General features: G+C 52.2%; 1 protein-coding gene across 1 annotated transcript in view; it reads left to right on the forward strand.

Moving 5' to 3' along the window:
- Positions 1-21,272, forward strand: part of LOC132396567 (pikachurin) — a 122,603-nt gene that overhangs the window by 52,368 nt on the left and 48,963 nt on the right. Inside the window, 2 exon segments of the mRNA XM_059974224.1 lie at positions 10,196-10,296; positions 13,909-14,012. Coding sequence (XP_059830207.1) covers positions 10,196-10,296; positions 13,909-14,012 — 205 coding nt within the window.

Raw genomic sequence — 21,272 nt, forward strand, 5'->3', positions numbered from 1 at the left:
TAGTGAAGCTCCCTCCACACTGTCGCATCACACAATCCAGTTGTGAGACACTAGGGGGCGCTCCCTCCACACTGTTGCATCATGCATTCCCAGAGTTGGACACCAGGTGGCGCTCCCTCCACACTGTCGCATAACACATTCCCAGGGTCAGACAGTAGGTGGCGCTCCCTCCACACTGTCCCATCACACATTCCCAGGGTCAAACACTAGGTGGGACTCCCTCTGCACTGTCTCATCACACATTCCCAGGGTCAGACACTATGTGGGACTCCATCTGCACTGTCGCATCACACATTCCCAGGGTCAGACACTGGGTGGGACTCCCTCTGCAATGTCGCATCACAGATTACCCGGGGTCAGACACTAGGTGACGCACCCTCAACACTGTCCCATCAGATATTCCCAGGGTCAGACACTAGGTGGCGCTCCCTCCACTCTGTCCCATCTCAGACTCCGAGGGTCAGACAGGAGGTGGCGCTCCCTCCACAGTGGCCCATCACACATTCCCAGGGTCAGACACAGAGTGAAGCTCCCTCCACACTGTCCCATCACACATTCCCAGCGTCAGACACAGAGAGAAGTGGTGATGTGTGATGTGACAGTGTGGAGGGATCTTCACTCTGTGTCTGTGCACGGGAGTATGTGATGGGACAGGGTAGAGGGAGCTTCACTGTGTCTGACCCCGGGAGTGTGTGATGCGACAGTGTGGAGGGACCCCAACTAGTGTCTGACCCTGGGAATGTGTGATGGGACAGTGTGGAGTGATATTCACTCTGTGTCTGACCCCGGGAGTGTGCGATGGGGCAGTGTAGGGGGAGCTTCACTCTGTGTCTGACCCCGGGAGTGTGTGATGGGACGGTGTGGAGGGAGCTTCACTCTGTGTCTGACCCCAGGAGTGTGCGATGGGACAGTGTAGAGGGAGCTTCACTCTGTGTCTGACCCGGGAGTTTGTGATGGGACAGTGTGGAGGGAGCGCCACCTAGTGTCTGTCGCTGGGACTGTGTGATGGGACAGAGTGGAGGGAGTTTCACTCTGTGTCTGACCCTCGGACTGTGTTATTCGAAAGTGCGGAGGGAGAGCCCCCTAGAGTCTGCACTGGGAATGTGTGATGCGACATTGCAGAGTGAGTCCCACCTAGTGTCTGACCCTGGGAATGTGTAATGGGACAGTGTGTAGGGAGCTTCACTCTCTCTCTGACCCTGGGAATGTGTAATGGGACAGTGTGTAGGGAGCGCCGCCTACTCTCTGATCCTGGGAATTTGTGATGCGACAGTGAGGACAGAGCGCCTCCTAGTGTCAGACAATGGGAATGTTTGATGGGACCATCTAGAGGGAGTCCCACCTAGTGTCTGACCCTGCGAATGTGTGATGAGACAGTGTGGAGGGAGTTTCACTCTGTGTCTGACCCTGGGAGTTTGTGATGCGACAGTGTGACGGGATCTTCATTCTGTGTCTGACCCTCAGGATGTGTGATGGGACAAACTGGAGGGACTGCCACCTTGTGTCTGACCCATGAGAATGTGTGACGCGACAGTGTGGAGGGTGCGCCGCCTAGTGTCTGACCCTGGGAATGTGTGATGGGACAGTGTGGAGGGAGCTTCACTCTCTGTCTGACCCTGGGAATGTGTAATGGGACAGTGTGTAGGGAGCGCCGCCTAGTGTCTGACCGTGGGAATGTGTGATGCGACAGTGTGGAGTGAGCGCCACCTGGTGTCTGACACTGGAAATGTATGATGACACAGTGTGGAGGGAGCGCCACCTAGTGTCTGACACTGGGAATATCTGATGTGACAGTGTTGAGGGTGCGTCACCTAGTGTCTGACCCTGGGTAATCTGTGATGTGACATTGCAGAGGGAGTCCCACCCAGTGTCTGACCCTGGGAATGTGTGATGGGCCACTGTGGAGGGAGCGCCACCTGGTGTCTAATCCTGAGAATGTGTGATGCGACCGGGTGGAGAGAGCGCCACCTAGTGTCAGACCCCGGGAATGTGTGTTAGGACAGTGTGGAGGGAGTTTCACTCTGTGTCTGACCCCGGGAATGTGTGTTAGGACAGTGTGGAGGGAGTTTCACTCTGTGTCTGACCCCGGGAGTGTGTGATGGGACAGTGTGGAGGGAGTTTCACTCTGTGTCTGACCCCGGGAGTGTGTGATGGGACAGTGTGGAGGGAGTTTCACTCTGTGTCTGACCCCGGGAGTGTGTGATGGGACAGTGTAGAGGGAGTTTCTCTCTGTGTCTGACCCCGGGAGTGTGTGATGGAACAGTGTAGAGGGAGTTTCTCTCTGTGTCTGACCCTGGGAGTGTGTGATGGGACAGTGTAGAGGGAGTTTCTCTCTGTTTCTGACACCGGGCGTTTGTGATGCGACAGTGTGACGGGATCTTCATTCTGTGTCTGACCGTGGGAGTGTGTGATGGGACACAGTGGAGGGATCTTCACTCTGTGTCCGACCGCGGTAGTTTGTGATGGGACACAGTGCAGGCATCTTCACTCTGTGTCTGACCCTCGGACTGTGTTAATCGACAGTGTGGAGGGAAAGCCCCCTAGAGTCTGCACTGGGAATGTGTGATGCGACATTGCAGAGTGAGTCCCACCTAGTGTCTGACCCTGGGAATGTGTAATGGGACAGTGTGTAGGGAGCGCCGCCTAGTGTCTGACCCTGGGAATGTGTGATGGGACAGTGTGGAGGGAGCTTCACTCTCTCTCTGACCCTGGGAATGTGTAATGGGACAGTGTGTAGGGAGCGCCGCCTAGTGTCTGACCCTGGGAATGTGTGATGGGACAGTGTGGAGGGAGCTTCACTCTGTGTCTGACCGCGGGAATGTGTGACGCGACAGTGTGGAGGGAGCGCCACCTACTCTCTGATCCTGGGAATGTGTGATGCGACAGTGAGGACAGAGCGCCACCTAGTGTCAGGCTATGGGAATGTGTTATGCGACAGTCTAGAGGGAGTTTCACTCTGTGTCTGACGCTGGGAATGTGTGATGGGACAGTGTGGAGGGAGCGCCACCTAGTGTCCGACCCTGGGAATGTCTGACACAACAGTGTGAGGGGAGCGCCACCTAGTGTCTGAACCTGGGAATGTGTGACACGACAGTGAGGAGGGAGCGCCACCTGTTGTCCAATCCTGGGAATGAGTGATGCAACAGTGAGGACAGAGCGCCACCTAGTGTCAGACAATGGGAATGTGTTATGCGACAGTCTAGAGGGAGTTTCACTCTGTGTCTGACGCTGGGAATGTGTGATGGGACAGTGTGGAGGGTGCGCCACCTAGTGTCTGTCCCTGGGAGTGTGATGGGACAGTGTGGAGGGAGCGCCACCTAGTGTCTAACCACAGGAGTGTGTGATGGGACAGTGTGGAGGGAGCACCACCTAGTGTCCGACCCTGGGAATGTCTGACACAACAGTGTGAGGGGAGCGCCACCTAGTGTCTGAACCTGGGAATGAGTGACACGACAGCGAGGAGGGAGCGCCACCTGTTGTCCAATCCTGGGAATGAGTGATGCAACAGTGTGGAGGGAGTGCCACCTAGTGTCTGACCCTGGGAATGTGTGATTGGACAGTGTGGAGAGAACGCCACCTAGTGTCTGTCCTGGGAATGTGTGATGCGACAGTGTGGAGGGAGCACCACCTAGTGTCTGACCCTGGGAATGCTTACACTGTCGCATCACACACTCCCGGGGTCAGACACAGAGTGACACTCCATCTACATTGTCCCATCACATACATCCATGATCAGACACATAGTGAAGCTCCCTCCACACTGTCGCATCACACAATCCAGTTGTGAGACACTATGTGGGACTCCCTCTGCACTGTCGCATCACAGATTACCCGGGGTCAGACACTAGGTGACGCACCCTCAACACTGTCCCATCAGATATTCCCAGGGTCAGACACTAGGTGGTGGTCCCTCCACTCTGTCCCATCTCAGACTCCGAGGGTCAGACAGTAGGTGGCGCTCCCTCCACACTGTCCCATCACACATTCCCAGCGTCAGACACAGAGTGAAGCTCTCTCCACACTGTTGCATCACACATTCCCAGGGTCAGACACAGAGAGAAGTGGTGATGTGTGATGTGACAGTGTGGAGGGAGCACCACCTAGTGTCTGACCCTGGGAACATGTGATGCGACAGTGTGGAGGGAGCTTCACTCTGTGTCTGACCCCAGGAGTGTGTGATGGGACAGTGTGGAGGGATCTTCACTCTGTGTCTGAGCACGGGAGTGTGTGATGGGACAGGGTAGAGGAAGTTTCACCCTGTGTCTGACCCTGGGAGTGTGTGATGGGACAGTGCAGAGGGAGTTTCTCTCTGTGTCTGACCCCGGGAGTTTGTGATGCGACAGTGTGACAGGTTCTTCATTCTGTGTCTGACCGCGGGAGTGTGTGATGGGACACAGTGGAGGGATCTTCACTCTGTGTCTGACCGCGGGAGTTTGCGATGGGACAGTGTAGAGGGAGCTTCACTCTGTGTCTGACCCTCGGAGTGAGTGATGGGGCAGTGTGGATTGAGTGCCACTTAGTGTCTGTCCCTGGGGAAGTGTGATGCGACAGTGTGGAGGGAGCTCCACTTATTGTCAGACCCCAGGAGTGTGTGATGCGACAGTGTGGAGGGATCTCCACTTATTGTCTGACCCCAGGAGTGTGTGATGGGACAGTGTGGAGGGAGCTTCACTCTGTGTCTGACCCTGAGAGTGTGTGATGGGACAGTGTGGAGGGAGCTTCACTCTGTGTCTGACCCTCGGAGTGAGTGATGGGGCAGTGTGGATTGAGTGCCACTTAGTGCCAGTCCCTGGGGAAGTGTGATGCGACAGTGTGCAGGGAGCTCCACTTATTGTCTGACCCCAGGAGTGTGTGATGGGACAGTGTGGAGGGAGCTTCACTCTGTGTCTGACCGCGGGAATGTGTGATGCCACAGTGTGGAGGGAGCGCCACCTGGTGTCTGACCCTGGGAATGTGTGATGCGACAGTGAGGACAGAGCGCCACCTAGTGTCAGACAATGGGAATGTGTTATGCGACAGTCTAGAGGGAGTTTCACTCTGTGTCTGACGCTGGGAATGTGTGATGGGACAGTGTGGAGGGAGCGCCACCTAGTGTCCGACCCTGGGAATGTCTGACACAACAGTGTGAGGGGAGCGCCACCTAGTGTCTGAACCTGGGAGTGTGTGACACGACAGTGAGGAGGGAGCGCCACCTGTTGTCCAATCCTGGGAATGAGTGATGCAACAGTGAGGACAGAGCGCCACCTAGTGTCAGACAATGGGAATGTGTTTTGCGACAGTCTAGAGGGAGTTTCACTCTGTGTCTGACGCTGGGAATGTGTGATGGGACAGTGTGGAGGGAGTGCCACCTAGTGTCTAACCACAGGAGTGTGTGATGGGACAGTGTGGAGGGAGCGCCACCTAGTGTCTAACCACAGGAGTGTGTGATGGGACAGTGTGGAGGGAGCGCCACCTAGTGTCCGACCCTGGGAATGTCTGACACAACAGTGTGAGGGGAGCGCCACCTAGTGTCTGAACCTGGGAATGAGTGACACGACAGTGAGGAGGGAGCGCCACCTGTTGTCCAATCCTGGGAATGAGTGATGCAACAGTGTGGAGGGAGTGCCACCTAGTGTCTGACCCTGGGAATGTGTGATTGGACAGTGTGGAGAGAACGCCACCTAGTGTCTGTCCTGGGAATGTGTGATGCGACAGTGTGGAGGGAGCACCACCTAGTGTCTGACCCTGGGAATGCTTACACTGTCGCATCACACACTCCCGGGGTCAGACACAGAGTGACACTCCATCTACATTGTCCCATCACATACATCCATGATCAGACACATAGTGAAGCTCCCTCCACACTGTCGCATCACACAATCCAGTTGTGAGACACTAGGGGGCGCTCCCTCCACACTGTCGCATCATGCATTCCCAGAGTTGGACACCAGGTGGCACTCCCTCCACACTGTCGCATAACACATTCCCAGGGTCAGACAGTAGGTGGCGCTCCCTCCACACTGTCCCATCACACATTCCCAGGGTCAAACACTAGGTGGGACTCCCTCTGCACTGTCGCATCACACATTCCCAGGGTCAGACACGATGTGGGACTCCCTCTGCACTGTCGCATCACACATTCCCAGGGTCAGACACTGGGTGGGACTCCCTCTGCAATGTCGCATCACAGATTACCCGGGGTCAGACACTAGGTGACGCACTCTCAACACTGTCCCATCAGATATTCCCAGGGTCAGACACTAGGTGGTGCTCCCTCCACTCTGTCCCATCTCAGACTCCGAGGGTCAGTCAGTAGGTGGCGCTCCCTCCACACTGTCCCATCACACATTCCCAGCGTCAGACACAGAGTGAAGCTCTCTCCACACTGTCGCATCACACATTCCCAGGGTCAGACACAGAGAGAAGTGGTGATGTGTGATGCGACAGTGTGGAGGGAGCACCACCTAGTGTCTGACCCTGGGAACATGTGATGCGACAGTGTGGAGGGTTCTTCACTCTGCGTCTGACCCCGGGAGTGTGTGATGCGACAGTGTGGAGGGACCCCAAATAGTGTCTGACCCTGGGAATGTGTGATGGGACAGTGTGGAGTGATATTCACTCTGTGTCTGACCCCGGGAGTGTGCGATGGGGCAGTGTAGGGGGAGCTTCACTCTGTGTCTGACCCCGTGAGTGTGTGATGGGACGGTGTGGAGGGAGCTTAACTCTGTGTCTGACCCCAGGAGTGTGCGATGGGACAGTGTAGAGGGAGCTTCACTCTGTGTCTGACCCGGGAGTTTGTGATGGGACAGTGTGGAGGGAGCGCCACCTAGTGTCTGTCGCTGGGACTGTGTGATGGGACAGAGTGGAGGGAGTTTCACTCTGTGTCTGACCCTCGGACTGTGTTATTCGAAAGTGTGGAGGGAGAGCCCCCTAGAGTCTGCACTGGGAATGTGTGATGCGACATTGCAGAGTGAGTCCCACCTAGTGTCTGACCCTGGGAATGTGTGATGCCACAGTGTGGAGGGAGCGCCGCCTACTCTCTGATCCTGGGAATTTGTGATGCGACAGTGAGGACAGAATGTGTGATGGGACAGTGTGGAGGGAGCTTCACTCTCTGTCTGACCCTGGGAATGTGTAATGGGACAGTGTGGAGGGAGCTTCACTCTCTGTCTGACCCTGGGAATGTGTGATGGGACAGTGTGGAGGGAGCTTCACTCTCTGTCTGACCCTGGGAATGTGTAATGGGACAGTGTGGAGGGAGCTTCACTCTCTGTCTGACCCTGGGAATGTGTGATGGGACAGTGTGGAGGGAGCTTCACTCTGTGTCTGACCCTGGGAATGTGTGATGGGACAGTGTGGAGGGAGTTTCACTCTCTGTCTGACCCTGGGAATGTGTAATGGGACATTGTGTAGGGAGCGCCGCCTAGTGTCTGACCCTGGGAATGTGTGATTGGACACTGTGGAGGGATCTTCACTCTCCGTCTGACTGTGGGAGTGTGTGATGGGACAGCGTGAAGGGGTCTTCACTCTGTGTCTGACCACAGCAGTGTGATGGGACAGCGTGGAGGGAGCGCCACCTAGTGTCTGACACTGGAAATGTATGATGACACAGTGTGGAGGGTGCGTCACCTAGTGTCTGACCCCGGGTAATCTGTGATGTGACATTGCAGAGGGAGTCCCACCCAGTGTCAGACCATGGAACGTTTGATGGGACCATCTAGAGGGAGTCTCACCTAGTGTCTGACCCTGCGAATGTGTGTTAGGACAGTGTGGAGGGAGTTTCACTCTGTGTCTGACCCCGGGAGTGTGTGATGGGACAGTGTAGAGGGAGTTTCACTCTGTGTCTGACCCTGCGAATGTGTGTTAGGACAGTGTGGAGGGAGTTTCACTCTGTGTCTGACCCCGGGAGTGTGTGATGGGACAGTGTAGAGGGAGTTTCACTCTGTGTCTGACCCTGCGAATGTGTGTTAGGACAGTGTGGAGGGAGTTTCACTCTGTGTCTGACCCCGGGAGTGTGTGATGGGACAGTGTAGAGGGAGTTTCACTCTGTGTCTGACCCCGGGAGTGTGTGATGGGACAGTGTAGAGGGAGTTTCACTCTGTGTCTGACCCCGGGAGTGTGTGATGGGACAGTGTAGAGGGAGTTTCTCTCTGTGTCTGACCCCGGGAGTGTGTGATGGGACAGTGTAGAGGGATCTTCACTCTGTGTCTGACCCCGGGAGTGTGTGATGGGACAGGGCAGAGGGAGCTTCACTCTGTGTCTGACCCTCAGGATGTGTGATGGGACAAAGTGGAGGGACCGCCACCTTGTGTCTGACCCCGGGAGTTTGTGATGTGACAGTGTGACGTGATCTTCACTCTGTGTCTGACCCCGGGAGTGTGTGATGGGACAGTGTAGAGGGAGCTTCACTCTCTGTCTGATCGCAGGAGTGTGTGATGGGACAGTGTAGAGGGAGCTTCACTCTGTGTCTGACCCCGGGAGTGTGTGATGGGACAGTGTAGAGGGAGCTTCACTCTGTGTCTGACCCCGAGAGTGTGTGATGGGACAGTGTGGAGGGAGCTTCACTCTGTGTCTGACCCCGGGAGTGTGCGATGGGACAGTGTAGGGGGAGCTTCACTCTGTGTCTGACCCCGGGAGTGTGTGATGGGACAGTGTGGAGGGAGCTTCACTCTGTGTCTGACCCCGGGAGTGTGCGATGGGACAGTGTAGGGGGAGCTTCACTCTGTGTCTGACCCCGGGAGTGGTTGATGGAACAGAGTGGAGGGAGATTCACTCTGTGTCTGACCCCGGGAGTTTGTGATGGGACAGTGTAGAGGGAGCTTCACTCTGTGTCTGACCCCGGCAGTGTGTGATGGGACAGTGTGGAGGGAGTTTCACTCTGTGTCTGACCCCGGGAGTGTGTGATGGGACAGTGTAGAGGGAGCTTCACTCTGTGTCTGACCCCGGCAGTGTGTGATGGGACAGTGTAGAGAGAGCTTCACTCTGTGTCTGACCCCGGGAGTTTGTGATGGGACAGTGTAGAGGGAGCTTCACTCTGTGTCTGACCCCGGCAGTGTGTGATGGGACAGTGTGGAGGGAGTTTCACTCTGTGTCTGACCCCGGGAGTGTGTGATGGGACAGTGTAGAGGGAGCTTCACTCTGTGTCTGACCCCGGCAGTGTGTGATGGGAAAGTGTGGAGGGAGCGCCACCTAGTGTCTGTCGCTGGGACTGTGTGATGGGACAGTGTGGAGGGAGTTTCACTCTGTGTCTGACCCTCGGACTGTGTTAATCGACAGTGTGGAGGGAGAGCCCCCTAGAGTCTGCACTGGGAATGTGTGATGCGACATTGCAGAATGAGTCCCACCTAGTGTCTGACCCTGGGAATATGTGATGCGACAGTGAGGACAGAGCGCCACCTAGTGTCAGACAATGGGAATGTTTGATGGGACCGTCTAGAGGGAGTCCCACCTAGTGTCTGACCCTGCGAATGTGTGATGGGACAGTGTGGAGGGAGCGCCACCTACTCTCTGATCCTGGGAATGTGTGATGCGACAGTGAGGACAGAGCGCCTCCTAGTGTCAGATAATGGGAATGTTTGATGGGACCGTCTAGAGGGAGCACCACCTAGTGTCTGACACTGGGAGTCTGTGAACTGATAGTGTAGTGTAGTCGGAGCTTCGCTCTGTTAACAAGAGACAGATCTGCAGTCGCTGGAAATCTAGGCAACAGTCACAAAATGCTCCTTCTCTCTCACTTTTCTCTCTCCTTTTCCTTTCCTTGTCTCTCTTCTTTCTCAATCTCTTTTTCTCCTCTCTCTCTCTCCTAATTTCTCTTCCTTTCATTCCCTCCTCTCTTTCCTTTCCTCCTCTCCCTATCTCCCCTCCTCTCTACCATGCTCTCTCTCATTTCATCTGTCCATCTTTCTCACTCTTCCTCTTTTTCCCTTCCCTCTCTTTTCTCTATTTCTCGCTCTCTTATTTCTCTTCCCCTCCCCCTCTGCCTGCCACTCCTTCCCTCTCTCTCTCCCTACTCTCCCTCCTAATCTTTCCCTTCCCCTCCTCCTTTCTCTTTCCTTCCCTCTGTCTGCCCCTCTCTCTCTCACACTGACACACCACTGATAGCGGCCTCTGACGAGGCTGACATACATCCGTTCTCCAGAGAGTTCTCATTGTGACCCAACATGCCCACCCTCTCCCTCAGGGCTCTCACTGACCGGATCTCTCTCTGCCCTTTCAGATATCTCCATTCAGTACCCCAAGTTCTACGGACACTCTTACCTCACCTTCGAGCCCCTCAAGAACTCCTACCAACGCTTCCAGATGACCCTGGAGTTTAAGGTGAGCGATGGAATTGTGGTGGTGTAGATCATGTGACACTATTACAGCCAGGGGGTGTCGGAGTTCAGAGTTCAATGCCTTTAGTAATGGGGTTCTCCATTCTCCCCGTGACCGCGTGGGTCTCCTCTGGGTGCTCCGGTTTCCTCCTGCATTCTGAAGACGTACCGGCTAGTTGGTCTATTGGTTACTGTAAATTGTCCTGCCATTAGGCTGGGGTTAAATCGGTGGGTCACAGGGCAGTGAGGCTCGTTGGGCCAGAAGGCCTGTTCCACACTGTATCTCTAAATAAGTAAAACTATTAAGGCTGAGGGCTTTAGGTGAAATGGCCCACAAATTCTGGGTCCATCGAGCCGGGGCTGGGGGTGAGTAAGCCTTCCAATCGGACCATTCGGTCTGTCAAATCTGCTCCTGTTTCATCATGGCTGATTGATTGAGCCCATTCTCCTGCCTTCTTCTCGCAACCTTTGACGCCCTGAATAATCACAAACTATCAACCTCCACTTTAAATATACCCAATGAACTGGCTTCCCCAGCAATGAATTACAGATTCACCGCCCGCTGGCTGAAGAAACTCCTCCTCTTCTCTGTTCTAAATGGACGTCCCTCTATTCTGAGGCTGTGTCCTCTGGCCCTACTCCCCCTCTAATGGAGGGTGCAGAACATTTGTGAGGTCAGCATCATTGATTGTCGGTGTGGGGGTGAATTATGAGGGTTGTGAAGTGGATCTCCCTGATGTTTGGGGAGGGCGTTACCTTAACGTTCTCTTTCTTTCTTTCTTTTTCAATCTTTTTATTGAATTTCATATACAAAAAAAAACAAAAATATAACAACATAATATTGAATAGGTTATAAATACACTAGGCTTAAAGTTAAATTAGTAATGAGATATCAATATTTTACTGAGATATCAGCAAAGAACATCATAAAATAATCAATCAAACCTATATTAATTGTATACGAAAAAGGATAATCACAAAAAGAGAGAAAAAAAATACAAGAAAAAATATATATTAAAATAAAGCAATAAACCTAAACTAACATGGGCAATAATAACAGTTTATGTGTACATGATAGTGTCAAGAACTCCGGAACTCCATACCAGAACAAGGATAAAAAGAGAAAAGATCCGGAAGAGGTCAAATTAACTTATATGAAAATGTCGAATAAACGGTCCCCAAGTTTCTTCAAATTTAATTGATGGATCAAAAATAGTACTTCTAATTTTTTCTAAGCTCAAACAAGAAATAGTTTGAGAGAACCACTGAAACGTGGTAGGAGGGTTTACTTCTTTCCAATTTTGTAATATAGACCTTCTAGCCATTAGAGTTGCAAAGGCAATCGTTCGTCTTATTGAAGGGGAGAATTGACTATCATCCTCATTTGGTATACCAAAAATTGCAGTGATAAAATGAGGTTGTAAATCAATATTCCAAACAGAGGAAATGATAGCAAATATGTCCTTCTAATAGTTATGTAAGGTGGGACAACGTTCTCAGATTTGACTCAGATAGGCAGAAAGACACAGACTCCAGTTCCCTACAAAGCAACATTTATCAGGATTCAGAATCCGGTTCAATGTTGCTGGCATATGTCGTGGCAGCAGTACATTAGTGAAGAAGTGTTCATTATCTATTTAGAAATCGGATGGTAGAGGGAAGAAGCTGTTCCTGAATCGCTGAGTGTGTGTCTTCAGGCTCCTGTACCTCCTGCCTGGTGGTAGCAATGAGAACAGGGCATGTCCTGGGTGATGGGGGTCCTTAATGATGGATGCTGCCTTTCTGAGGCGTCAGCTTTGAGGGAGTCCCCAGTGGTTGAGCAGCTGGTGCCCACAATGGAATTGTCTGAGTTTACAACTCTCTGCAGCTCTTCCCGATCCTGCACAGTGACAGCGCAGAACAGAGCAGGCATTACAGTCTTTGTCCAGCTGTGCGCAGGCCCCTCTCACTGCCGCACCCCTCCCACTCAGTCCACAGTGCTGTTCACAACCAGCCCATCAGTGACGCCTGGAAAATCACCCGCCAAACGCTCTACTTTCATACCCTCTCCACTGATATAAACATGGACCTTTACATTTCACCCTCTGAAACCATGGAATCAGATCCTGTATCGTTTGTCACCTCTCTTCACAAGCCCAATTCAGAGTAAATGTATTATCAGTGTACGTACGTATGCATCGTCCTATACAGTCCTGAGATGCATTTTCTTGTGGGCATTCTCTGCAAATCCAATAACCATAACAGAGAGACCAACCAACTTAGGCATTCAACCGGTGTACAAAAGACAGTAACTATGGGAATATAAATGGAAAGAAACAGTAATAATAACTGAATAAGCATTAACTAAAGAGAACATGAGATGAAGGGGTCTTGAGAGAGAGTCTCTGGGTTGTGGGAATATTTCAGCACCACAAAGACTACTCGTTCACCCGGTAATTCAACGCACCACAGGCTCTCCCTCCCTAATAACGGAAAAAGAGGTGTCTCTGTTTCACAGTGAAAGGGGAGACATAATAAACTCACTGACTTATGATGTTAAATGTCAGTTGTGTTGTTTTTTCCGAGCTCTGTGCCCAAAGAAATCGGGTCTCTGGGCACACAGCCAGCAACCAGCTTGCTGCTTTCGATCTTCCGTCTCCCACGACACACCAGGCGGTGGCACTGCTGTTGCATTGCATTCTCAGGATTACAGTCAAGGTTCTCATGTAATGTTTTTATTTATTCACCGATAGAGCAGAGAGTAGCCACGCCACAATTAACCTGAGCCTAATCAGGGGACAGTTACAATGACCGGCTTGGACTGTGGGAGAAAACCGCAGGACTCCACGGGGAGGACGTACAGAGACTCCCGAACACCCTCAGCTGTCATAGCGTCGCACTATGCAACCCGGGCACCTACGGTTCCGTTACGTTCAAGGCCACAGTGGTGGGGAATCTTCCGACAAGCACAAGGATTAACCCTTTACGATACAGAGGGATTGCCGTGCTTGGGGGGCAGTGGAGGCTGAGGTCAGAGGAGGTTGGAGGGTGAGGAATCACTGCCTCACTGCAAGAGGAGTTATGCTGCCTTCCTGCGGTGACACAGGGCACCAGGTCTGTGTGTCCCTCCTGCATTTACACAGTCTGCCTGCGTTGATCCAATCTCACTAATTTACGCAGTCTCCACACTTATGCAGCCTGCCTGCATTTATGCTGCCCCCTTGCTCAGTCAAACCCCTCCCCATTTTACACAGCCCTTCCAGTTTATGCAGATTCGCTGCATGTGTGCAGTCCTAATGCATTTATGCAGTCTACATACATTTCTGCAGCTCTGTTGCTCCTATCAAGCCTTTAGCATCTACACAGTGATTCTGGGTTTGTCCAGACATCTCGTATTTATGCAGACTCTCCATGTTTACGCAGACCTCCCGTGTAAATGTATGCCAGTTTATCACAGCTGTGGGGAGTAGCGGAGGGGACTGGGTTAACAATGTGGTGAGGAAGGGAAAATGAGGGAACCCAGACACAGCAGATTTGATGGGCCAAAAGGGTCACCTAGGGTGGCCCAGTGGGTGAGGTGGGGTGGGACAGACTGTGTGCCACCCAAGGCTCACAGCTCTGGTTGATGCGTCCACAGGCAGAAGAGAGCGATGACGGGCTGTTACTGTACTGCGGTGAGAACGAGATGGGACAAGGGGACTTCCTCTCCCTGGCCATCGTCCACAGGCACCTCCAGTTCAGGTCAGTTCTCTCAGCACACAGACCAATCCCGCGCTTAGGCAGCACATTGGCGTTTACACAGCTCTCCTGCGTCTAGAGCTCTGCGCCATACACAGTCCATTCCCGTTTACACAGCTCTCCCGTGTCTAGAGCCCTCTGCCATACACAGTCCATTCCCGTTTACACAGCTCTCCCACGTCTAGAGCCCTCTGCCATACACAGACCATTCCCGTTTACACAGCTCTCCCGCGTCTAGAGCCCTCTGTCATACACAGTCCATTCCCGTTTACACAGCTCTCCCACGTCTAGAGCCCTCTGTCATACACAGTCCATTCCCGTTTACACAGCTCTCCCGTGTCTACAGCCCTCTGTTATACACAGTCCATTTCCGTTTACACAGCTCTCCCATGTCTAGAGCCTTCTGTCATACACAGTCCATCCCTGTTTACACAGCAATCCCACATCTAGTCCCTCTGTCATACACAGTCCATTCCCGTTTACACAGCTCTCCCATGTCTAGAGCTCTGTGCCATACACAGTCCATTCCCGTTTACACAGCTCTCCCATGTCTAGATCCCTCTGTCATACACAGTCCATTCCCGTTTACACAGCTCTCCCTTGTCTAGAGCCCTGTGTCATACACAGTCCATTCCCGTTTACACAGCTCTCCTGTGTCTAGAGCCCTCTGTTATACACAGTCCATTCCCATTTACACAGCTCTCCCATGTCTAGAGCCCTCTGTCATACACAGTCCATCCCCGTTTACACAGCTCTCCCATGTCTAGAGCCCTCTGTCATGCACAGTCCATTCCCGTTTACACAGCTCTCCCGTGTCTAGAGCCCTCTGTCATACACAGTCCATTCCCATTTACACAGCTCTCCCGTGTCTAGAGCCCTCTGTCATACACAATCCATTCCCAGTTACACAGCTCTCCTGCATCTAGAACTCTGTGCCAAACACAGTCCATTCCCGTTTACACAGCTCTCCCATGTCTAGAGCTCTGTGCCATACACAGTCCATTCCCGTTTACACAGCTCTCCCATGTCTAGAGCCCTGTGTCATACACAGACCATTCCCGTTTACACAGCTCTCCTGCATCTAGAGCCCTCTGTCATACACAATCCATTCCCATTTATACAGCTCTCCCGTCTAGAGCCCTCTGTCATACACAGTCCATTCCCGTTTACACAGCTCTCCCATGTCTAGAGCCCTCTGTCATACACAGTCCAATCCTGTTTACACAGCTCTCCCGTGTCTACAGCCCTCTGTCATACACAGTCCATTCCCATTTACACAGCTCTCCCATGTCTAGAGCCCTCTGTCATACACAGTCCATTCCCATTTACACAGCTCTCCCGTGTCTAGAGCTCTGTGCCATACACAGTCCATTCCCGTTTACACAGCTCTCCCATGTCTAGATCCCTCTGTCATACACAGTCCATTCCCGTTTACACAGCTCTCCCATGTCTAGAGCCCTCTGTCATACACAGTCCATCCCCGTTTACACAGCTCTCCCGTGTCTGGAGCCCTCTGTCATACACAGTCCATTCCCGTTTACACAGCTCTCCCGTCTAGAGCCCTCTGTCATACACAGTCCATTCCCGTTTACACAGCTCTCCCGTGTCTAGAGCCCTCTGTCATACACAGTCCATTCCTGTTTACACAGCTCTCCCGTGTCTACAAACCTCTGTCATACACAGTCCATTCCCATTTACACAGCTCTCCCATGTCTAGAGCCCTCTGTCATACACAGTCCATCCCCGTTTACACAGCTCTCCCGTGTCTAGTGCCCTCTGTCATACACAGTCCATTCCCATTTACACAGCTCTCCCGTCTAGAGCCCTCTGTCATACACAGTCCATTCCCGTTTACACAGCTCTCCCGTGTCTACAGCCCTCTGTCATACAAAATCCATTCCCATTTATACAGCTCTCCCGTCTAGAGCCCTCTGTCATACACAGTCCATTCCCAGTTACACAGCTCTCCCATGTCTAGAGCCCTCTGTCATACACAGTCCATTCCAATTTACACAGCTCTCCCGTGTCTAGAGCTCTGTGCCATACACAGTCCATTCCCGTTTACACAGCTCTCCCATGTCTAGATCCCTCTGTCATACACAGTCCATTCCCGTTTACACAGCTCTCCCATGTCTAGAGCCCTCTGTCATACACAGTCCATTCCTGTTTACACAGCTCTCCCGTGTCTACAGCCCTCTGTCATACACAGTCCATTCCCGTTTACACAGCTCTCCCATGTCTAGATCCCTCTGTCATACACAGTCCATTCCCGTTTACACAGCTCTGCCATGTCTAGAGCCCTCTGTCATACACAGTCCATCCCCATTTACACAGCTCTCCCATGTCTAGAGCCCTCTGTCATACACAGTCCATTCCTGTTTACACAGCTCTCCCGTGTCTACAGCCCTCTGTCATACACAGTCCATTCCCATTTACACAGCTCTCCCGTGTCTAGAGCTCTGTGCCATACACAGTCCATTCCCATTTACACAGCTCTCCCATGTCTAGATCCCTCTGTCATACACAGTCCATTCCCGTTTACACAGCTCTCCCATGTCTAGAGCCCTCTGTCATACACTGTCCATCCCCGTTTACACAGCTCTCCCGTGTCTAGAGCCCTCTGTCATACACAGTCCATTCCCGTTTACACAGCTCTCCCGTCTAGAGCGCTCTGTCATACACAGTCCATTCCTGTTTACACAGCTCTCCCGTGTCTACAACCCTCTGTCATACACAGTCCATTCCCATTTACAGAGCTCTCCCATGTCTAGAGCCCTCTGTCATACACAGTCCATTCCCATTTACACAGCTCTCCCGTGTCTAGATCTCTGTGCCATACACAGTCCATTCCGGTTTACACAGCTCTCCTGTGTCTAGAGCCCTCTGTTATACACAGTCCATTCCCATTTACACAGCTCTCCCATGTCTAGAGCCCTCTGTCATACACAGTCCATTCCCGTTTACACAGCTCTCCCATGTCTAGAGCCCTCTGTCATACACAGTCCATTCCCATTTACACAGCTCTCCCGTGTCTAGAGCTCTGTGCCATACACAGTCCATCCCCGTTTACACAGCTCTCCCGTGTCTGGAGCCCTCTGTCATACACAGTCCATTCCCGTTTACACAGCTCTCCCGTCTAGAGCCCTCTGTCATACACAGTCCATTCCCGTTTACACAGCTCTCCCGTGTCTAGAGCCCTCTGTCATACACAGTCCATTCCTGTTTACACAGCTCTCCCGTGTCTACAAACCTCTGTCATACACAGTCCATTCCCATTTACACAGCTCTCCCATGTCTAGAGCCCTCTGTCATACACAGTCCATCCCCGTTTACACAGCTCTCCCGTGTCTAGTGCCCTCTGTCATACACAGTCCATTCCCATTTACACAGCTCTCCCGTCTAGAGCCCTCTGTCATACACAGTCCATTCCCGTTTACACAGCTCTCCCGTGTCTACAGCCCTCTGTCATACAAAATCCATTCCCATTTATACAGCTCTCCCGTCTAGAGCCCTCTGTCATACACAGTCCATTCCCAGTTACACAGCTCTCCCATGTCTAGAGCCCTCTGTCATACACAGTCCATTCCAATTTACACAGCTCTCCCGTGTCTAGAGCTCTGTGCCATACACAGTCCATTCCCGTTTACACAGCTCTCCCATGTCTAGAGCCCTCTGTCATACACAGTCCATCCCCATTTACACAGCTCTCCCATGTCTAGAGCCCTCTGTCATACACAGTCCATTCCTGTTTACACAGCTCTCCCGTGTCTACAGCCCTCTGTCATACACAGTCCATTCCCATTTACACAGCTCTCCCGTGTCTAGAGCTCTGTGCCATACACAGTCCATTCCCATTTACACAGCTCTCCCATGTCTAGATCCCTCTGTCATACACAGTCCATTCCCGTTTACACAGCTCTCCCATGTCTAGAGCCCTCTGTCATACACTGTCCATCCCCGTTTACACAGCTCTCCCGTGTCTAGAGCCCTCTGTCATACACAGTCCATTCCCGTTTACACAGCTCTCCCGTCTAGAGCGCTCTGTCATACACAGTCCATTCCTGTTTACACAGCTCTCCCGTGTCTACAACCCTCTGTCATACACAGTCCATTCCCATTTACAGAGCTCTCCCATGTCTAGAGCCCTCTGTCATACACAGTCCATTCCCATTTACACAGCTCTCCCGTGTCTAGATCTCTGTGCCATACACAGTCCATTCCCGTTTACACAGCTCTCCTGTGTCTAGAGCCCTCTGTTATACACAGTCCATTCCCATTTACACAGCTCTCCCATGTCTAGAGCCCTCTGTCATACACAGTCCATCCCCGTTTACACAGCTCTCCCATGTCTAGAGCCCTGTGTCATACACAGTCCATTCCCGTTTACACAGCTCTCCCATGTCTAGAGCCCTCTGTCATACACAGTCCATTCCCGTTTACACAGCTCTCCCGTGTCGAGAGCCCTCTGTCATACACAGTCCATTCCTGTTTACACAGCTCTCCCGTGTCTACAAACCTCTGTCATACACAGTCCATTCCCATTTACACAGCTCTCCCATGTCTAGAGCCCTCTGTCATACACAGTCCATCCCCGTTTACACAGCTCTCCCGTGTCTAGTGCCCTCTGTCATACACAGTCCATTCCCATTTACACAGCTCTCCCGTCTAGAGCCCTCTGTCATACACAGTCCATTCCCGTTTACACAGCTCTCCCGTGTCTACAGCCCTCTGTCATACAAAATCCATTCCCATTTATGCAGCTCTCCCGTCTAGAGCCCTCTGTCATACACAGTCCATTCCCAGTTACACAGCTCTCCCATGTCTAGAGCCCTCTGTCATACACAGTCCATTCCAATTTACACAGCTCTCCCGTGTCTAGAGCTCTGTGCCATACACAGTCCATTCCCGTTTACACAGCTCTCCCATGTCTAGATCCCTCTGTCATACACAGTCCATTCCCGTTTACACAGCTCTCCCATGTCTAGAGCCCTCTGTCATACACAGTCCATTCCTGTTTACACAGCTCTCCCGTGTCTACAGCCCTCTGTCATACACAGTCCATTCCCGTTTACACAGCTCTCCCATGTCTAGATCCCTCTGTCATACACAGTCCATTCCCGTTTACACAGCTCTCCCATGTCTAGAGCCCTCTGTCATACACAGTCCATCCCCATTTACACAGCTCTCCCATGTCTAGAGCCCTCTGTCATACACAGTCCATTCCCATTTACACAGCTCTCCCGTGTCTAGAGCCCTCTGTCATACACAATCCATTCCCAGTTACACAGCTCTCCTGCATCTAGAACTCTGTGCCAAACACAGTCCATTCCCGTTTACACAGCTCTCCCATGTCTAGAGCTCTGTGCCATACACAGTCCATTCCCGTTTACACAGCTCTCCCATGTCTAGAGCCCTGTGTCATACACAGACCATTCCCGTTTACACAGCTCTCCTGCATCTAGAGCCCTCTGTCATACACAATCCATTCCCATTTATACAGCTCTCCCGTCTAGAGCCCTCTGTCATACACAGTCCATTCCCGTTTACACAGCTCTCCCATGTCTAGAGCCCTCTGTCATACACAGTCCAATCCTGTTTACACAGCTCTCCCGTGTCTACAGCCCTCTGTCATACACAGTCCATTCCCATTTACACAGCTCTCCCATGTCTAGAGCCCTCTGTCATACACAGTCCATTCCCATTTACACAGCTCTCCCGTGTCTAGAGCTCTGTGCCATACACAGTCCATTCCCGTTTACACAGCTCTCCCATGTCTAGATCCCTCTGTCATACACAGTCCATTCCCGTTTACACAGCTCTCCCATGTCTAGAGCCCTCTGTCATACACAGTCCATCCCCGTTTACACAGCTCTCCCGTGTCTGGAGCCCTCTGTCATACACAGTCCATTCCCGTTTACACAGCTCTCCCGTCTAGAGCCCTCTGTCATACACAGTCCATTCCCGTTTACACAGCTCTCCCGTGTCTAGAGCCCTCTGTCATACACAGTCCATTCCTGTTTACACAGCTCTCCCGTGTCTACAAACCTCTGTCATACACAGTCCATTCCCATTTACACAGCTCTCCCATGTCTAGAGCCCTCTGTCATACACAGTCCATCCCCGTTTACACAGCTCTCCCGTGTCTAGTGCCCTCTGTCATACACAGTCCATTCCCATTTACACAGCTCTCCCGTCTAGAGCCCTCTGTCATACACAGTCCATTCCCGTTTACACAGCTCTCCCGTGTCTACAGCCCTCTGTCATACAAAATCCATTCCCATTTATACAGCTCTCCCGTCTAGAGCCCTCTGTCATACACAGTCCATTCCCAGTTACACAGCTCTCCCATGTCTAGAGCCCTCTGTCATACACAGTCCATTCCAATTTACACAGCTCTCCCGTGTCTAGAGCTCTGTGCCATACACAGTCCATTCCCGTTTACACAGCTCTCCCATGTCTAGATCCCTCTGTCATACACAGTCCATTCCCGTTTACACAGCTCTCCCATGTCTAGAGCCCTCTGTCATACACAGTCCATTCCTGTTTACACAGCTCTCCCGTGTCTACAGCCCTCTGTCATACACAGTCCATTCCCGTTTACACAGCTCTCCCATGTCTAGATCCCTCTGTCATACACAGTCCATTCCTGTTTACACAGCTCTCCCGTGTCTACAGCCCTCTGTCATACACAGTCCATTCCCATTTACACAGCTCTCCCGTGTCTAGAGCTCTGTGCCATACACAGTCCATTCCCATTTACACAGCTCTCCCATGTCTAGATCCCTCTGTCATACACAGTCCATTCCCGTTTACACAGCTCTCCCATGTCTAGAGCCCTCTGTCATACACTGTCCATCCCCGTTTACACAGCTCTCCCGTGTCTAGAGCCCTCTGTCATACACAGTCCATTCCCGTTTACACAGCTCTCCCGTCTAGAGCGCTCTGTCATACACAGTCCATTCCTGTTTACACAGCTCTCCCGTGTCTACAACCCTCTGTCATACACAGTCCATTCCCATTTACAGAGCTCTCCCATGTCTAGAGCCCTCTGTCATACACAGTCCATTACCATTTACACAGCTCTCCCGTGTCTAGAGCTCTGTGCCATACACAGTCCATTCCCATTTACACAGCTCTCCCATGTCTAGATCCCTCTGTCATACACAGTCCATTCCCGTTTACACAGCTCTCCCATGTCTAGAGCCCTCTGTCATACACTGTCCATCCCCGTTTACACAGCTCTCCCGTGTCTAGAGCCCTCTG

Source organism: Hypanus sabinus, chromosome 7 (assembly GCF_030144855.1).
Source record: "Hypanus sabinus isolate sHypSab1 chromosome 7, sHypSab1.hap1, whole genome shotgun sequence".
In the NCBI taxonomy this organism is placed as follows: domain Eukaryota; kingdom Metazoa; phylum Chordata; class Chondrichthyes; order Myliobatiformes; family Dasyatidae; genus Hypanus; species Hypanus sabinus.